At 35.6% G+C, this 19,609-nt stretch overlaps 3 protein-coding genes and 1 pseudogene across 3 annotated transcripts; all 4 read right to left on the reverse strand.

Annotated features, from left to right (window-relative positions):
* Positions 1-613: 613 nt before the first annotated feature.
* On the reverse strand, positions 614-9,074 carry LOC109179695 (annotated as a pseudogene).
* On the reverse strand, positions 732-3,013 carry LOC109179696 (serpin-ZX-like). The gene is made up of 2 exons (XM_019329191.1): positions 2,516-3,013; positions 732-1,637 (listed from the first exon to the last, which is right to left on the reverse strand). The coding sequence occupies exons 1-2, from the start codon at positions 2,906-2,908 to the stop codon at positions 861-863; spliced, it is 1,170 nt and encodes a 389-aa protein (XP_019184736.1). The 5' UTR covers positions 2,909-3,013; the 3' UTR covers positions 732-860.
* A 1,943-nt stretch (positions 9,075-11,017) lies between the features above and the next one.
* On the reverse strand, positions 11,018-14,344 carry LOC109179697 (biotin carboxyl carrier protein of acetyl-CoA carboxylase-like). Its single transcript, XM_019329192.1, has 8 exons — positions 14,334-14,344; positions 12,746-12,825; positions 12,277-12,336; positions 11,920-12,156; positions 11,739-11,801; positions 11,519-11,587; positions 11,357-11,402; positions 11,018-11,265 (listed from the first exon to the last, which is right to left on the reverse strand). The coding sequence occupies exons 1-8, from the start codon at positions 14,341-14,343 to the stop codon at positions 11,195-11,197; spliced, it is 636 nt and encodes a 211-aa protein (XP_019184737.1). The 5' UTR covers position 14,344; the 3' UTR covers positions 11,018-11,194.
* Positions 14,345-17,700: 3,356 nt separating this feature from the next.
* On the reverse strand, positions 17,701-19,541 carry LOC109179678 (biotin carboxyl carrier protein of acetyl-CoA carboxylase-like). Its single transcript, XM_019329164.1, has 8 exons — positions 19,519-19,541; positions 19,119-19,137; positions 18,856-18,915; positions 18,486-18,698; positions 18,329-18,391; positions 18,111-18,179; positions 17,950-17,995; positions 17,701-17,874 (listed from the first exon to the last, which is right to left on the reverse strand). Exons 1-8 carry the CDS (start codon positions 19,539-19,541, stop codon positions 17,804-17,806), a joined length of 564 nt encoding a protein of 187 aa, XP_019184709.1. The 3' UTR covers positions 17,701-17,803.
* Positions 19,542-19,609: the final 68 nt, after the last annotated feature.

Here is a 19,609-nt window from a genome sequence, read left to right on the forward strand (position 1 = left end):
ATCTAGACGGGGATTAATCGGCGATTAGTGTATTTTTTTCTTTTTATTTTTTTTTATTTTTTAAAAATTTATATAAATATTTTTAATTTTTTAAGACTTGATAATTAAAGTATTTAATAATTTAATAGTTAATACTAAAATATTATATATTAACTTAAAAAAAAAAAATCTAGAGTGAACAATAAGTTATTTCGCTCAAAACGAATCGTTTTGAGTGAAGTAACCCATTAAAAAAAAAAAAAAAAAAAAAAAAAAAAAGCAAACAATAGCTAACCAGCATACTTGACGACCTAGTCGGTGCATAGGAGGCCAAGGCGGTTAGCGCCTAGGCAGTTCTTAGGCGGCCTAGTCGACTGCCTAGTTGGCCAGCAACCTAGACCACTGATTATGGTGAAATGCTAGGCGTCTGGCCAACGCCTAGTGCCTAGACGCCGATTAATTGATGCCTAGGCGGGATTTTTACAACACTGCGTATGAGTAACAAGATTCACTAATGTGTCGAATCGTAAAAGGCTCAAAAGATCTAATAAGCATACAATAATAATTTAAGACACATCCAACATAAGAAAAATGGGGAAAACCCTTATTAAGTAGTTGGCAGACCACGCAAAAGTCGAATTCAAGCAATACTCTATGAAGACCCTTGTCAAGAAGGGAAGACATACTTATTATCATTTCATCAAGTGACACAAAACCTTGATCTTAGACTTCTAACAATGCACCACCCCAAAAACACAAACTCTGCTTCTACTTATACATGAACTATATATATATATATGCTAGATTGAGCTCGGATTTAGTATTGTTGGTACATTAAATAAGAGCAACCATGATACAGAAGATTCAGTTTGATACCTTGATTAATTAAGAGGATTAAGTAGAGTCCCGATGAAGACGACGACTCCAGTCAAATCTTCTCGAATGCAAAAGATGAACGGATGGTCAGCCACGAAGTCTACCTTCTTTTCCACTAGCAAGCATCGGAGCTTCAGTGTAACAGCAGTAGCAGCTGCAGCTTCTGTACCTTCCTCGTTAACCTCAAGAAAGGTCTTGTGGAAAATTTGCGAAACATAGAGGTTACCTCCCACGGGGGAGTCCACCATTTCAGTGAGACCCCCGCCAGCGAAAGGTGACACCACACCGAGCTCCTTAAGAACCCTTGAAGCTTCAAAGCCGAAGGATATTTTGAATTTTGGGATACGAAACTCGCCCACCGAAACAGCATGACCGGGGAGGTGGCGCTCCAAGAATCCGGATTCAGAAGTGACCTTATCCATCAAAGATGGCAGTCCATCCCGGGCATCTGGCAAAAACAAGTACATGGAGAAATGGCGCTTGTCTTCGCCTTGTTTATAAGGTAGCCCCAAGACTTTGAAGCCTTCAAACGCTTCCACGTACTGCTTCTTCTTGCTGCTCATGAAGGGAACTTGGACAGAGCTCCCGTTAAGGAGGTGGAACTCCTGATCTGTTGTATCAGACGCATTGAATTTCTCAGTCCAGGCTCCTTTAAAATACAAAGCATTTGCGAAAACCAGCCTTGTTGTATTGTCAACTGAACCCGCGGGAAGTATCTCTTTGATCAGACCATCAGTTTCCTTCTCTGCCCACAAATTCACTTGGCTAGCCACTTCACTCGCCTGCCAATCAAATAGATCAACAATGTCACTCTCCTCAGGCCAAAAGACCTTAATAAAAATTCAAAACATAAACTACAAACTAAAACTGGACTACTTAAAAGCATTTAGACTGGAAAAGAAAAAAATTTGGGAAGTGACAGAGGGAATGCCATTTGTCATGACTACTAAAGTGATACAATACAGATCCTGGGCTGCCAATCTAGCTAAAATCAATTTAGTTATCTTATTTCCTAGTAAATTAGTAGTTGCCTTTTTACTTTAAGTAACCATATTTTAGAATATTGTTTCCTTACGTCTTAACCTTTTAACTCCTATATATATAGGGAGAATATTAGATTGTCTTAGTAAGTTGGAAATTGAATAAAATCAAAGGAATTTTCTTCCTCCAACTTCTCCCCAACTCTCTCTTCTCAGAACCGATCGTTCAAACTCTGTCTCTCATAGGCCCATAACGAGGAGTATAACTCGTCCATTTGTCATGACTACTAAAGCAACTAACAACAAAGAGCACTGTAAACACCACATAATTCAATTATCCCCCAAATCATTTACTCCCTATTTGTCTATTCTTCACAGTTCTGGCCAAAGTTAGGGCAATCCAATCCAATCCCATAGCCTTAACTTACTATTAAAGCTTACATAAAAACATATCCATTGCAGAATAACATTAATGATGCAAAAAGGTTTCAACTTTCAAATAATATGCTCTGAAAATCTTTATTAGGGAAAAGCAATCCAACATTTCAAGAACTAATATATCAATTGCAGACCAGAGAAGCCAAGTTCATAGTTCGGATTGGATAGCATCACCATCTAAAAGAGAAGCAAATTAAACTTTGTAAGAACCCAATGGGAGATTAAAAAAAAAAAAACTTAACCTTGTGCTGAAAATCAACTGATTCAGAAACGGCCTTGTAAACACTGTCCACCACGTGTTTGAAGGAAGGCTTGAAAGACAAAGTCTGGTCGATCCACGCACCGTTTGCCACCGACAAGCGTGGGCCGCCGATGGGGCTGCCGTCCGAGAAGATAACGGTGACGATCTGAGAAGAGAAGGCGTTGAGATCGTCGGTGGACTTAGACTTGAGGAAACCGAGTAGCTGGTCGAGAGTGGGACCTTTGGAGCCGGCGGCAATCAGACCCAAGATGATATTAATCGAGAGAGGAGAAAAAACTAGGTTGGAATCTGGTTTGACTTCTGTAGAGAAGACGTGCTTCGCTAGGGTTAAGGAAACATCTACCTGATTCTTGATGGATTCACGGAGGTCCATGTTTACAGTATTTGGATTAACGCTAAGGAAATGAAAGAGGAAAGCAGAAAGTTGATAGTAAGAAGCAAGCAACAACGTTGAAAGCTAGTATTACGTCACTCAGTACACTTGTCCTTTGCCCGACCGACTATATACATACATACCTATCCTTATATTATTATTATTATTATTATTATTTTGAAGAAAAAAGAGATAACTATATTAAGAAAGATCCGAAAGTAGTACATCGAAAATGAAAGAGAAAGCGACATAAAAATAATTCATACAGTCAGACTTGGACAAAACTTCCCTAATAAGTAAGTGGACAACTGTGTTCGCAAACCATTTTGTAAATAAAAAGCTAACATAGTAAAAGATGTAGCTATTTCTCTAATATCCTGTAAAATGAGATCAAAAGATGAGGATAAGCTTTGAGAGTGAATATTCTTGACAACTTGAAGGCAATCTGTTTCAACTTAAATATTGTCATGTTGGAGGTTTTTCAGCCATTTAAGCGCTTCTTGAAGATGAGGATAAGCTTTGAGAGTGAATATTCTTGGCAACTTGAAGGCAATCTGTTTCAACTTAAATATTGTCATGTTGGAGGTTTTTCAGCCATTTAAGCGCTTCTCGAACTCCTACTGCTTCAACTTCACTAGGTTTGTGGAGGCTGGAGAGTGGATGCATTCCGGCAGCAATGAAGGAACCCAAGCAGTCTCTAATAACGAAGCCCAAACCCATCCTCTTATTTGTTTGATCAATGGCCGCATCAACATTCACCTTAAGGAAGCCAGGTGGTGGTTTAGCCAGGGAAGAGTAACCCCACTGTTTGGAGAAGAAACAAGAGGGTCATTAGCAATTGCTGTCCATTCTTGTAAGAAGGTGGTGGCACCATTACAGATAGTAGAAACAGATAGGATTTTATGGTTCCAAAATTTTTCATTCCGAGCCTCCCAAATTTTCCAACAAACAGCAATCATAGTGCATCAAGTCATCAAAACATATTAATGTGGCATTCCAATTACCTTTAACTTGAAGGTTACCTACAATAACAAGTTAAATTGGATTAATTGCACCTTTTTTTTAAGTTCATGTGTCTAATTGGAGTTTTTTCTAGTTCTGAAAGCTTAATTGTACTTTCATGAATAGTTCAATGGTTTATTATTTAACCCTTACCCCGACTGAAAAACATTCAGGGTTGGGAGGATCGTGACAATTCTAATTGCAGTAATGTTGATTATTTATTCAGCATTAAAACAATGAGAATTTCATCTCCGATGATTGAGCATAATAAGGTACATACTAAGGTTTAGGCTACAACGTAACAGATAATCTATGGAAATTTTTTAAAGTCAAGGGAAGAAGGCAAAATGATCATAACAGGATCACCATATCCAACCGGAGTTGCACAACAAATACAAAAATCACAACACTAAAAAATCAAGAAATGATCATATCACTCTCCAACAAACATACATACATACCTCCATCTTCCAACAATATGCTCACAACCTCTCCACACACATCAGCCTCCAAAAGTTTCAACCCAAAACATATAGGGAAAAATGATTAGTTTTAGGTCATTGAATATAGTCCAACTAATTAAGAGATTACATCAAAATCAAGGTCCAAACTTCAACAAACATCTCCCAACCAAACTGATCTATGTAGCAAAGAACTTGGTCCGATCCTCATCAACTACTTGATTCTGTTATGCGTGCCAGAAACATTAGTTAGTAGTTGAAGAAAAGGTCTGCATACAATCGGTCATGGTCCAGAAATGCAAAGAGATTTAAAATTATGCATAAATAAAATGTAGGGAAAAGTGCATTTTTCGTCCCTAAGTTGGCGGCTTCCATTGCTCACACAACTAGAGCTGTCAAAGCGGGCTGGCGGGCCAAAGCCCGCCAAAGCCCGCCTTTTGGCGGGGCGGGCTAAAAAGCCCGCCAATAATACGGGCCTAGGTAGGGGCAGCCCGCCCCGCCCCGCCTTAGGCCCGCGGGCCCCGCCAAAGCCCGCCTGTAAATCTGTATATATATATATATATATATATATATATATATATATATATATATATATATATATATAAACTTAAAAACTAAAAAAACTAAAAAAAAAAAAAAAAAAAAGGCGGGCTGGCGGGCTACCCGCCAAGCCCGCGGGCTAGGCGGGCTGGCGGGCTACCCGCCAAGCCCGCGGGCTAGGCGGGGCGGGCAAAAAAGCCCGTTTTTAATACGGGCTTCAAAACCATGAGCCCGCCCCGCCCGCGCGGGAAAGCCCGGCGGGCTAAGCCCATTTTGACGGCTCTACACACAACCCAGTATATTAACAGAGGTCCAGTTACGCCAGAAATTAATGGCACGACAAAACATTATATTAACATCAAAATTTACCACCTTCCAAACGCTATCATTTCGACTTTGTCACAACCCCCACATGCCATAATAAACTTGTGTAAGACTTCCCTACTCAAAGAAGTAACGAATGCAAAAAACCAGTCAATGACATTACCATAAGCCACTCCCATCGCTGGCAGTCCAATCTGTCTCCAAACATTAGCAACTTCTGTACATTGGACAAAAAGGTGGTAAGCACTCTACTCCTTCCTGCACATGTGACAAATTAAATTGCAATGAATATTTTTTGATTGGAGAGCATCTCTAGTTGGCAGAAAGGAAGAAGCTAGTTTGCCAACAAAAATGCTTGACTTTCGAGGGCACACATATTCGTATCCATGGTCGGGTATCGTGAATCTCACCTTTCAGACGACGATAACATGATTTAACAGTATAGTCTCCTTTCGGTTCCCACACCCAGTACCACGAATCTTGCGGCTTTCAAACAGAAATTGGAATGTTCATAATTAAGTTGGCATCCCGGCATCAAAAATATTCCGAACTCGATCCTCATCCAACCTGTTCCATTTTCATTAAACAGCGTGGCTACACACGATTCAGGAACTGCTTGGCACACTGGAGTTTCGATATAGGGCTCATCAACCGAGGGCAGCCAAGCATCCCCTCCTATTACCGTATCTATGTCATTGCCAATACTCCGCCTACAGCCTTCTCGTAGGACATTCTGAATCTCTAGTAAACCCCTCCAAATAAAGGATGGGTTACTTCCTGCTTGTGCATCAAAATAGGAGCCGTTTGGATAATAGCGGGCTTTGTAGATTCGAGAAACACCAAAGATATAGAATTTTTTATTAATCTCCATGCTTGCTTGCCTATCAAAGCCAGATTCATCAACATTCTAAATATTCAAATCATATAAAAAAAAAATTTATGTAAGATATCTCTATACAAAAATAGTTAAAGTGTCAATATGAAAAAAAAAAAAATTATATATAATCATGAATGAGAGTAAAACCACCCCGTAAAAGAATTTTGCGGCAAAAGTCCGAAGCTTTGCTCACAGACGATGTAAACAAGGTGGCAAAATATATATATATATATATATATATATATATATATATATATATATATATATATATAACGATATTGACACTAGTTTGTCAAGGAAAAATTGACATATAGAATATCTATACAAAGATAATTGAAGTGTCAATATAGAGAAAAGAGAGAAAGTTACATGGAATCATGAAGAGAGCAAAAAATCCCAAGGCAAAGCAACTTTGCTGCAAAAGTTTAATTTGAAGCGCTTTACATAATGTGTGGTATTGCTGTTAGCCATGTAGAACTTGAAAAGACAAAGCTATGTAAAATAGACTCATATGAATTATTTCTTTTTCCTTCTTGTCCAACTTTATACTTTAATAAGAACAATCACGTCTGTAATTAGGAGTTAGAACTCCAACTTTAATTTATATTTTCATAAAGATTCCCCTTTATACTTTAATAAATATAGCAACCTTCATTATATTTCACTGAGTTGTAATTTGTAAAGTAAAACAACACAAGAGAGAGACTAAATTAGTTGCAGGATGGATCTACAGTATATCCTGACCAATTCCCTTTAAAATCTATCTACTTTCTTCAAAATAAAAAATGAGCATAATAAGATACGGTACAAACTAAGGTTCAGGCTACAACAGATAATCTACGGAAGCTCTTCAACGCCATGGAAAGAAGGCAGAATAACAATCAAGGGATCAGCCATATCCAACAGGAGCTGCTTTGATATACATTTTGCTTCAAGTTAACAAATTAGTTGCAGTTTGATACCTTGATTAATTAAGAGGATTAAGTAGAGTCCCGATGAAGACGACGACTCCAGTCAAATCTTCTCGAATGAAAAAGATGAACGGATGGTCGGCCACGAAGTCTACATTCTCTTCCACTACCCAGCATAGGCTCTCCAGCATAACATCAGTAGCAGCTGCAGCTGCTGTACCTTCCTCATTAACCTCAACAAAGGTCTTGTGGAAAATTCGCGAAACGTAGAGGCCATTTCCCACGGGGAGTCCACCATTTCAGTGAGACCCTCGCCAGCGAAAGGTGACACCACACCGAGCTCCTTAAGAACCCTTGAAGCTTCAAAGCCGAAGGATATTTTGAATTTTGGGATACGAAACTCGCCCACCGAAACAGCATGACCGGGGAGGTGGCGCTCCAAGAATCCGGATTCAGAAGTGACCTTATCCATCAAAGATGGCAGTCCATCCCGGGCATCTGGCAAAAAGAAGTACATGGAGAAATGGCGCTTATCTTCGCCTTGTTCATAAGGTAGCCCCAAGACTTTGAAGCCTTCAAACGCTTTCACGCACTGCTTCTTCTTGCTGCTCATGAAGGGAACTTGGACAGAGCTCCCGTTAAGGAGGTGGAACTCCTGATCTGTTGTATCAGATGCATTGAATTTCTCGGTCCAGGCTCCTTTAAAATACAAAGCATTTGCAAAAACCAGCCTTGTGTTATTGTTAACTGCACCCCCGGGAAGTATCTCTTTGATCAGACCACCAGTTTCCTTCTCTGCCCACAAATTCACTTGGTTAGCCACTTCACTCGCCTGCCAAATCAAATAAATCAACAATGTCATTCTTCCCCATTTTTGTACACTGAAAACATTGAATTGCCATGGAAAAGGCAGAGTAAAAGACCTTAAAAAACAAAAATTCAAAACATAAACTACAAACTAAAATTGGACTACTTAAAAGCATTTAGACTGGAAAAGAAAAAACTTTGGGAAGTGACAGAGGGATTGCCATTTGTCATGACTACTAAAGCAACTAACAACAAAGAGCACTGTAAACACCACATAATTCAATTATCCCCCAAATCATTTACTCCCTATTTGTCTATTCTTCACAGTTCCGACCAAAGTTAGGGCAATCCAATCCAATCCCAAAAACACATCCATTGCAGAATAACATTAATGATCCAAAAAGGTTTCAACTTTCAAATAATATGCTCTGAAAATCTTTCTTATGAAAAAGCAATCAAAGCAGACAAGAGAAACCAAGTTCATAGTTTGGATTGGATAGTATCACTATCTAAAAGAGAAGCAAATTAAACTTTGTAAGAACCCAATGGGAGATTAAAAAAAAAAAAAACTAACCTTGTGCTGAAAATCAACTGATTCAGAAACGGCATTGTAAACACTGTCCACCACGTGTTTGAAGGAAGGCTTGAAAGACCAAGTCTGGTCGATCCACGCACCGTTTGCCACCGACAAGCGTGGGCCGCCGATGAGGCTGCCGTCCGAGAAGATAACGGTGACGATCTGAGAAGAAAATGCGTTGAGATCGTCGGTGGACTTAGACTTGAGGAAACCGAGTAGCTGGTCGAGAGTGGGGCCTTTGGAGCCGGCGGCAATCAGACCCAAGATGATATTAATGGAGAGAGGAGAAAAAACTAGGTTGGAATCTGCTCTGTCTTCTGTAGAGAAGATGTGCTTGGCTAGGGTTAAGGAAACATGTACCTGATTCTTGATGGATTCACGGAGGTCCATGTTTACAGTATTTGGATTAATGCTAAGGAAATGAAAGAGGAAAGAAGAAAGTTGATAGTAAGAACTTAAGAAGCAAGCAACAACCAGGACTATGTGGTCCAATGGTACCCGGGTTGGACTTTCACTTGGAAGGTTGTGAGTTCGAGCCTCCGTGGAGGCGTTATTAGCTCTTTGTGTTTCAGTAGGTTGAGAGAAAGTATATGAACAGATACTACAATGTAATAGAGCTAGTAGTAAAAAAAAAGCAAGCAACAACGTTGAAAGCTGGTATTACGCCGGTCACTACACGTGTCCTTTGCCCGATCGACTATATACATACATACCAATCCTATTATGATTTGTGCATCAAGTCATCAAAACATATTAATGTGGCAATAACAGGTCAAATTGAATTAATTGTACTTTTTTTTTTTTTTTAAGTTCATGTATCTAATTGGAGTTTTTTTATTTTTGTATTTTTGTTTTTGTTCTGAGGGCTTAATTATACTTTTATGAATAGTTCAAAGATTTATTTGACCCTTACTCTGATTAAAAAACATTTAGAGTCGGGAGGATCGTGACAATTCTAGTTGCAGTAATGTTGGTTATTTATTCGGCGTTAAAGACAATGAGAATTTCATCTTTGATTATCAAGCGTAATAAGGTACATGCTAAGGTTTGGGCTACAACGTAACAAATAATCTATGAAAATTCTTTAACGCCAGGGGAAGAATGCAAAATGATCATAACAGGAACAGGAGTTACATTACACAACATATACAAAAATCACAACACTAAAATATCAAGGTCCAAACTTCAACAGGCATCTCCCAACCAAACTGATCTATGTAGCAAAGAACTTGGTCCTCATCAACTACTTGATTCTATTATACAAAAACATTAGTTAGTAGTTGAAGGAGAGGTTTGCATACAATCAGTCATGGTCCATAAATGCAAAGAGATTTAAAATTGTGCATAAATAAATGTAACTAAATGTGAAGGAGAGGTTTGCATACAATCGGTGCAATCTCAAATTACTTTTTTTTTTATTTATTGTAATAATTTCATATGAACATATATTATTATAGCAATACTTAATTTTATGTAATGGATATTATATATCATTAATTAAATTTAAAAATATATAATTGGTAAAGTATATAATGGGGTGTTCAACAATTAACTATTAGAGGATAGTTGATTGTATTAGTTATATATTTTAATTTGTTGGTAATATTAGCAATTTGTAAAAAAAAAAAAAAAAAAAGTATTTGATATTATTTATTATATGAAAGTAATATATAAAATGACTTTAAAGTACATAAAGTGCTGTTAAAGCCTCTAGCTTGACTGTTAGAAGCCAAATAAAACTCAGAACAAGCACATCAGCAAATTATTGAGATTATAAAACAAATTTAAAAAGAAAAACTCAACCAATAAAATAAAGACAGTCCAGAGTATCATTTCAAGTAATGCAAAAAGAGAGTAATTCACATGCAATTCATCAGCATTCTATATATTTCAAATCATATAAAAAAAAGTTTTGTTTGATTAAATTGGCCTGAAGAAGAAGCTAAATTAAAGATGATCGAATAAGAATTGATATGTAAGATATCTCTATGCAAAGATAGTTAAAGTGTCAATATGAAAAAAAAAAAAAAAAAAAAAAAAAAAAAAGATGGAAATTATAAGTTATATGTAGTTATAAATGAGAGCAAAACCACCATATGTAGTTATAAATGAGAGCAAAACCACCCTGTCAAAGAATTTTACGGTAAAAGTCTGAAGCTTTGCTTAGAGACGATGTAAACAAGGTGGCACAAAAAGAAAAGAAAAAAAAAAGAAAAAAAAAACACTTTATATGACGATATTGTCACTGCTTGTCAATGAAAAATTGACATGTAAAATATCTATACAAAGATAGTTGAAGTATCAATTAATATACTGAATATAAAGAAAAGAGAAGTGGAAAGTTACATGAAACTATGAACAGAGCAAAAAATCCCAAGACAAAGCAACTTTGAGCCATGTAGGACTTGGAAAGAGATAGCTATATAAAATAGACCCATATGAGTTATTTCTTTTTCCCTATTGTCCAACTTTATACTTTAATAAGAACAGTCACGTCTATAATTAGGAGTTATTAGGACTCCTCCAACTTTAATTTATATTTTCATAAAGATTCAACTTTATACTTTAATAAATATAGCAACCTTCATTATATTGAGTAACTCGTCAAATTTCACTGAGTTATAATTTGTAAAGAAAAACAATACAAGAGAGAGACTAAATTAGTTGCAGGATGGATCTACATTATATTCTGACCAATTCCCTTTACAATCTATCTACTTTCTTCAAAATAAAAAATAAGCATAATAAGGTATGGTACATACTAAGGTTTAGGCTACAACAGATAATCTATGGAAGCTCTTCAACGCCATGGAAAGAAGGCAAAATGACAATCAAGGGATCGCCATATCCAATAGGAGCTGCACAACACCAGAATATCAAGCCATACGCTACATATATAAATTATCATATCACACTCCAAGAAACATATATACATACATACATACATACCTCCATCTTCCAGCAATATGCTGACAACTTCTCCCGATACATCAGCCTGCAAAAGTTTCAACCCGAAACACACAGGGAAAAATGATCAGTTGTGGACCATTGAATGTAGTTCAACTCATTAAGAAATTATTATGTCGAAATCAATGTCCAAATTAAATTAACCTCAACAGGCATCTCCCCACCAAGCTGATCAACGTAGCAGAGAACTTGGCCCTCATTGACTACTTGATTCTGTTAAGAGTACCAAATAAACATTCAGTTAGTAGTTGGACGAGAACTGGATGAGAGATCATAGAACGCGGTCATGGACCAGAAACACAAAGAGATTTAAAATTGTGCATAAATGTCGATTTTAGCAAAAAGGTGGTTCTGACGATCCTACCTCTTTACAAGATGGTGGACCTCTCTTTCCTTTAAGAGTACGAGATCTCCTAAAAAAGCCAACCTGCAACGTAACACGAAAACTTAGTGCTGGACTGCTGGAGACACACACGTACATCTTGTATTTATATCATATTTAATCGATCACAAATATATATTAATATATATATATATACTCTTACTCGAGGGGACTGAATTACAACAAAACCTTCCTCTGCAGCTCTAGCAAGCAATGCATCTTTTTCACGAGGGGTCACTAATGGTTTACCAAGGGCTAAGGATGTTGTTGAAATTGAAGTGTATGAGTTAGGTGCTTCAGCAACTGGAGAGACGGTGACAGTGACAGGTGCAGTTACTGGAGGAGGTGGCGTGCTTTTCCCATTCAAGTTCCTCATCACATGTAACTCAAATTCACCGAGCTAAAACAAAACAAAGAAGGTGAGTTAAAAATATATTGCTGATTAAAAGGAGCAGAAAACTACTCATCAAGGATGCCGTAATAGGAAATACTTGGAAAAGAAGGAAATAATATTGCTTACTTTTAACTGAAACTCTGCAATTGATTCTGAATCAGAGAATTCTGTGAGTAGATTCTGTATCTATAAAAGCAAGACATACAGGAGTTAAACAAAATGACATCATGTATACAAGCTTGGTAACAAAACGAGAAGATTGAATGTTGAATAAGGTCATGGTATATCCTTGTAGTTATCACTTATCAAAGACCCCAACTTTATAAAAATAAGAATGCAAAATAATGGACAGGCATTGTCAAAAGGTTCGTTCTGCTTTGAGGATAAAAAATAAGAATAATTGAAAGGGATTTGGGTATATGATGGTATGGCTAAGACACATCTCAAGCATTTGACAAAAAACTTTTTCCTTTGCGTTCTATTCCTTTTTTGTCCCCTCTAATCCTCCCGATCATGCCACTTTTAAAGGGCAGAAGAAAGAATTTTCATGCCATCAGACAAGTAATTACAATGCAAAGACGAGATGGATGCTCACCTCTCTTAAGTAAGGAATGAGTTGGCTAACTGCAGGTGAAGAGAAAACCTCCTTATGATATCCATCTGAACTTTTCTTAGCTGCATTGCATGCGTTTTTACAAAGCAAAAAAAAAAAAAAAAAAAAAAAAAAAAAAAAAAAAAGTAAAAATAGAAATAAGGTGGAGAGGCAGCAGTTACATAGGAAGGACTAAGGAGCATAACGTAACTCATTAAATGGAAAGCAGCAGTTAACAATGAGCAGAAGCAAAATGGCCATGTTTGGTTATAACATAGTTAGCTTATTAGCCAATTTTAGCTTATTTGACCACTATTAGTTGTTTGACTTGGTTAAACAACCAATATGAATGTTTGATTAATTAGCTTTTTGTAACAAACTTATTGTTCCAAAATGCTAAAATTCAAAAAAGTTGCTCAAAGCAGCTTTTTCAATCAATTTTTAAAAAAAAATCATTTTGCATGTAATTAGCTATAAGCTAACAGCTGATGTACCAAACACTTTTCTACAATCAACTAATGTTATCAACTAGTCAACCCACTAACCTAATCAGTTAATAGTTATTTACCAAACACTCAAATGTTTTCCAGAAACAGCCAGACACACACACACGAATAATTTCCAAGAGCATAAAACTAACTCTTGGCAAGTGTTATAATCATTGAAAGTATAAATTTCTAAAGGATTCGATCTGATGTATGCAATAGGCAGGAGGGGCAGTATAAGTATTTACCTGCCAATTCCATTCTTGCCAGATTAATAGTGAAGTAATGGAATATGACATCCTAGCAAGCTAAGTGTCTTAATTGTTTGTTTCAATCAGCTTTATTAGATAGGCCAAAAAAAAAAACACTAATTTAACATGTTTGAATATAATTACATACCAAAACCCATCAATTATTACCATATGTGCTCAGAATTTGAAAATGTTTCACATTCATGTTCAAGCACTAGCACCGTACAAACAAGCTAAGAACAATAATCAAACATTAAAACCTTAAGAAACCAAAACATCAGAAAGAAAACCAAACCTACATGCAATTAAGTGAATGAAGAGGACAAAACTAAAAATACAAACCCACATTGAGTTTCAGAAGTGGAAGCTCGACACCCCACCAATGGTTTCTCTGGCTTGGAGGATATTAGCAGACCATTATACTTAACCAAAGACTGAATTTTGACACCACCAAATGTAGTCAATTTGGGTCTCGCGGAACCCAAATTCAGGCTTGTTATCGTCAGAGTATTCACTGTTAGAACCCCAAAAAAAAAAAAAAAAACTCAGAACCAGCTAGCCGATCAGCAAATTATCGAGATTATAAAACAAATTCGATAAAAAAAATAAAAATAATAAAAAAAAAAATAAAAAAACTGGAACCAAGAAAATAGAGGTACATCCGGAGTTTCGATTGAAGTGATGGGGAAAGAGAGGAATTCAAACGCAATTCAGCATTCTATTCAAATCAAATAAGAAGTTTTGTTTGATTAAAAATGGGAGAAAAGTTGGAGATTAGTGAAAATTGGTATGTAATATATTTATACATAGATAGTTGAAGTGTCAATATAGAGAAAAGAGAAGTGGAAAAGTTACATGCAGCCATAAAGATGGTGAAAATCTCACGAGGTGGTATAGAATCTCTTTCAGAAAAGCAACGGGAAAAAGTTAGAATCTCCTTCAGTAAAGCAACGGAAAAAGTTTTCAGCTTTACTTGTAGACGATGTGAACCAGGTGGTATAGAATCTCCTTCAAAAAAGCAACGAAAAAAGTTAGAATCTCCCTCAGAACATCAACCGAAAAAGTTTGTAGCTTTGCTTGTAGACGACGTGAACGAGGTGGTATAGAGCAGCTTTACGTAATGTAAGATATGCTCACATGAACAGTTTTTTTTTTTTCTCTCTCTTCTAACTTTATCAACTTGGGTTAGGTCTCTTATCACTTTAATTTATATTTTAATAAAAATTCAACTTTATACATTAATAAAGATAACAACTTGAATTAGGTCTCCTCTAATTTTATATTTTGATAGAGATAAGTTTACAAGGGCCGTCCAGGTCCAACTTCCATGTTACAATACTTGAATCAACATGATAATTAAAGTCAGGGATATAAATTGTGTTAGGTAATCTTCTATTTTTTTTTTTTTACAAAGAAGTGAAGTTGATTTGAATAGCATGGGAGGTTGTGAAGCATTAATTAAGAGTTAGGGAAAGAATGAGTTGTTGAAGTTTGATGTGCATGTAGCAATTTGGGTCTAGCGGAACCCAAATTCAGGCTTGTTATCTCCAAAGTAGAAGCCTCTAGCTTCACTGTTACAATCTAAAAAAAAATAAAAAAAATAAAAAAAAATCTAAATCAACAAATTCTCAAGATTATAAAACAAATTCAAAAAGAAAAAACTCAAACCAAGAAAATAGAGTCCAGAATATCAATTAGAGTAAGAGCATCCCTAAAAGGGAGGTTTTGTACAAGTTTGGACTAAATTTTGAGAGATTTCTGATGAGGTGAAGGAGAGAGATAGGAGAGAGAAAAGGGTAGACATGCTCCTGCAAGGAAGGGGTTTTTTTTAGAAATGCTGCCTAGTAGGCGTCGTGTGCACTGCACGCGCCCTAATGGCAGTGCTTAACCTTATTTATTTATTTATTTATTTTTAGAAATCAACATTTGCTTAAATTTTTTTCTTCTTTTTTCTAATCACACCTACAAAAACCACACCAACATCCACACTATTGAGGATGCTCTAATGCGGAATGAGAGTAATTCACATGCAATTCATTAGCATTTTATTCAAATCAAATGAAAAAGTTGTTTGCTTAAATTGGAGAACAAGCTAATGATCAGTCAAAATTGGTATATGAGATATCAATACAAAGATAGTTAAAGTGTTAATATACAAAAAAAAAAAAAAAAAAAAAAAAAAAAAAAAGGAGAATTAGAGAGTTACATGCAAGCCATAAATGATAGCAAAACTACCTCAGAGAAGAACTTTAATTTGCTACAAAATTCTGAAGCTTTGCTCATAGACAATGATGTAAACAAGGTGGTATAAAAGTTGTAAATAGTGGTGTTGTCACTAGTTGCATAAGACTTACATCACACTCAGAAAAAGAAGATGTCAGCGTAGGATAGACTCATATGGACGATTTTTTTTTCTTTCTTTTTTAACTTTATACCCTGATGAGGATAGTTAATTGTGTAAGGACTCCTCCAACTTTAATTTATATTTTGACAAGGATTCAACTTTATACTTTAAAATAAGGATAGAAAGCTGAGGTAGGTCTCTTCTACCTTTATATTTAAATAAATACAATATGGATTATATCGAGTCAACCTCTATTTAATTTGGCTTGAATTGTATTGGGTGCAATATATATATATATATATATATATATATATATATTATTTTTTATTGTAATAATTTTCATATGAACATATATTATATTTTATGTAATGGATATTATATATCATTAATTAAATTTAAAATATATAATTGGTAAAAATATATAATGTGGTATTCAGTAATTAGCTATTAACAAATAGCTTATTGTATTAGTTATTTTGACTCCCCGGTAATATAAGCAATTTGTAAAAAAAAAAAAAAAAAAAAACAAAAAGTATTTGGTATTATTTATTATAAGCACATCAGCAAATTATTGAGATTATAAAACAAATTAAAAAAGAAAAACTCAAACCCATAAAATAAAGATAGGTCCAGAGTATCATTCAAGTAATGCAAAAAGAGACTATTCACATGCAGTTCATCAGCATTCTATATATTCAAATCATATAAAAAAAAGTTTTGTTTGATTAAATGGAAGAAGAAGCTAAAGATGATCGAACAAGAATTGGTATGTAAGATATCTCTATAGTAAGATAGTTAAAGTGTGAATATGAAAAAAAGAGAAGTGGAAATTAAAGTTATATGTAGTTATTCTTGAGAGCAAAACCACCCTGTAAAAGAATTTTGCAACAAAAGTCTGAAGCTTTGCTAGCAGGCGATGTAAACAAAGTGGCATAAAAAAAAAAAAAAAACATTTATATAACAATGTTGTTACTAGCTTGTCAGGAAAAATTGACATGTAAGACTGTCCTTATCTCAGAAAGTGGATCAATTGCAAAATGATATGTCAGATGATGTGGAGTTTTTATTTTTATTTTGCTTTAATTTTTAATCCTACATGGCATGAAAGCTTGCAAGAATAGCAAGCTTTAGCAGCCTTTTGACTTCTCTTTTTACTTTTTGTTATTTTATTATTATATTTATAATATAATATGATAGTGTGACCATTTTAGAAAGTGAGAGAATATTGAGCGATGTAGAACAAATAGTAGATAATTTGTAAATTTGATGATGTGAAAGTGGGAATAATATGAAAGTGTGACCATTTTAGAAAGTGAGAGAATATTGCAAGGATGTAGAACAAATAGTAGATAATTTGTAAATTTGATGATGTGGAAGTGGAACCTATTTTAAAAAGTGAGAAATTGCTGGAATAAGGATAGCCTAAAATATCTATACAAAGATAGTTGAAGTAATATAGAGAAAAGAGAAGCGAAAAATTACATAGAATCATGAAGAGAGCAAAAATTCCAAGGCAAAACAACTTTGTTGCAAAAGTTTAATTTGAAGCTTTGTTTGTGCTTTACATAATGCATGGTATTGCCGCTAGTTGTACGTGTAGGACTTGGGAAGAGATAGCTATGTAAGATAGACTCATATGAGTTATTTCTTTTTTCCGCTTGTCCAACTTTATACTTTAGTAAGAACAATTACATCTGTTAGGAGTTAGGACTTCTCCGACTTTAATTTATATTTTCATAGAGATTCAACTTTATACTTTAATAATAACGATAATAACCTTCATTATATTGAGCAACTCCTTGTCAAATTTCACTGAGTTGTAATTTGTAAAGAAAAACAACACAACAGAGATCAGAGAGACTAAATAGTTGCAGGATGGATCTACATTCTGACCAATTCCCTGTACAATCTATCTACTTTCTTCAAAATTGAAAATGAGCATAATAAGGTACATATTAAGGTTTAGGCTACAACCTATAATCTACGGAAACTCTTTAACGCCAGGGAAAGAAGGCAGAATGACAATCAAGCGATCGCCATATCCAACAGGAGCTGCAAAACACCAGAATATCAAGCCATACGCTACATATATAAATTATCGTATCACACTCCAAGAAACATACATACCTCCATCTTCGAGCAATATGCTGACAACTTCTCCCGATACATCAGCCTGCAGCAAAAGTTTCAACCCGAAACACATAGGGAAAAACGATCAGTTGTGGACCATTGAATGTAGTTCTAGTCATTAAGAAATTATTACGTCGAAATCAAGGTCTAAATTAAACCTCAACAGGCATCTCCCCACCAAGCTGATCAACGTAGCAGAGAACTTGGCCCTCATGGACTACTTGATTCTGTTAAGAGTACCAAATAAACATTCAGTCAGTAGTTGGACCAGAATCGGATGAGAGATCATACAACGCGGTCTTGAACCAGAAACACAAAGAGATTTAAAATTGTGCATAAATGTCGATTTTAGCAAAAAAGGTGGTTCTGATCCGACCTCTTTACAAGATGGTGGACCGCACTTTCCTTTAAGAGTACGAGATCTCCTAAAAAAGCCAACCTGCAACACGAAAACTTAGTGCTGGACTGCTGGAGACACACAAGTACAGCTTGTATATATATCATATTAATCACAAATATATATATATTCTTACCCGAGGGGACTGAATTACAACAAAACCTTCCTCTGCAGCTCTAGCAAGCAATGCATCTTTTTGAGAAGGGGTCACTAATGGTTTACCGAGGGCTAAGGATGTTGTTTCAGCAGCTGTAGAGATAGTGACAGTGACAGCAGGTGCAGTTATTGGAGGAGGTGGCGTGCTTTTCCCATTCAAGTTCCTCATCACATGTAACTCAAAATCACCCAGCTAAAACAAAACAAACGAAGAAGGTGAGTTGAAAATATATCTGCTGATAAAGAAAAGAAAGATTAAAAGTAGATGATAGATGAACATACAAAAGTAGCAGAAAATTACTCATCAAGCTAAGGATGCCATAATAGGAAAAGAATTAAATATTGCTTACTTTTAACTGAAACTCTGCAATTGATTCTGAATCAGAGAATTCTGTGAGTAGATTCTGTATCTATAAAAGCAAGACAACAAAATGCCATCATGTATACAAGCGTGGTAACAAAACGAGAAGCAAGCATCTTTTTCCTTTGCGTTCTATTCCTTTTTTGTCCCCTCTAATCCTCCTGATCATGCCACTTTTAAAGGGCAGAGAGAAATTTTCATCCCATCCTATCAGACAAGTAATTACAATGCAAAGACGAGATGGATGCTCACCTCTCTTGAGTAAGGAAAACTGCAGGTGAAGAGAAAACCTCCTTACGATTTCCATCTGAACTTTTCTTAGCTGCATGCATTTTTACAAAGCGTTTTCCAGAAACAGCAAAGTGTTACTTCACACACACACGAATAATTTCCAAGAGCATAAAACTCAATTGGCAACTGTTATAATCATTGAAAGTATACATTTCTAAAGGATTCGATCTGATGTATGCAATAGGCAGGAGGAGCAGTATTCACCTGCCAATTCCATTCTTGCCAGATTAATACTGAAATCCATATATAATAATACAACTCCATCATATCCTAGCAACTGTCTTAATTGTTTGTTTCAACCAGCTTAATTAGATAGGCCAAAAAAAACACTAATTTAACATGTTTGAATATAATTACATACCAAAACCCACCAATTATTACCATATGTGCTCAGAATTTGAAAAGGTTTCACATTAATGTTGAAGCACTAGCACCATAACTCCATAAGCATC

Source organism: Ipomoea nil, unplaced genomic scaffold (genome assembly GCF_001879475.1).
Source record: "Ipomoea nil cultivar Tokyo-kokei standard unplaced genomic scaffold, Asagao_1.1 scaffold0943, whole genome shotgun sequence".
In the NCBI taxonomy this organism is placed as follows: domain Eukaryota; kingdom Viridiplantae; phylum Streptophyta; class Magnoliopsida; order Solanales; family Convolvulaceae; genus Ipomoea; species Ipomoea nil.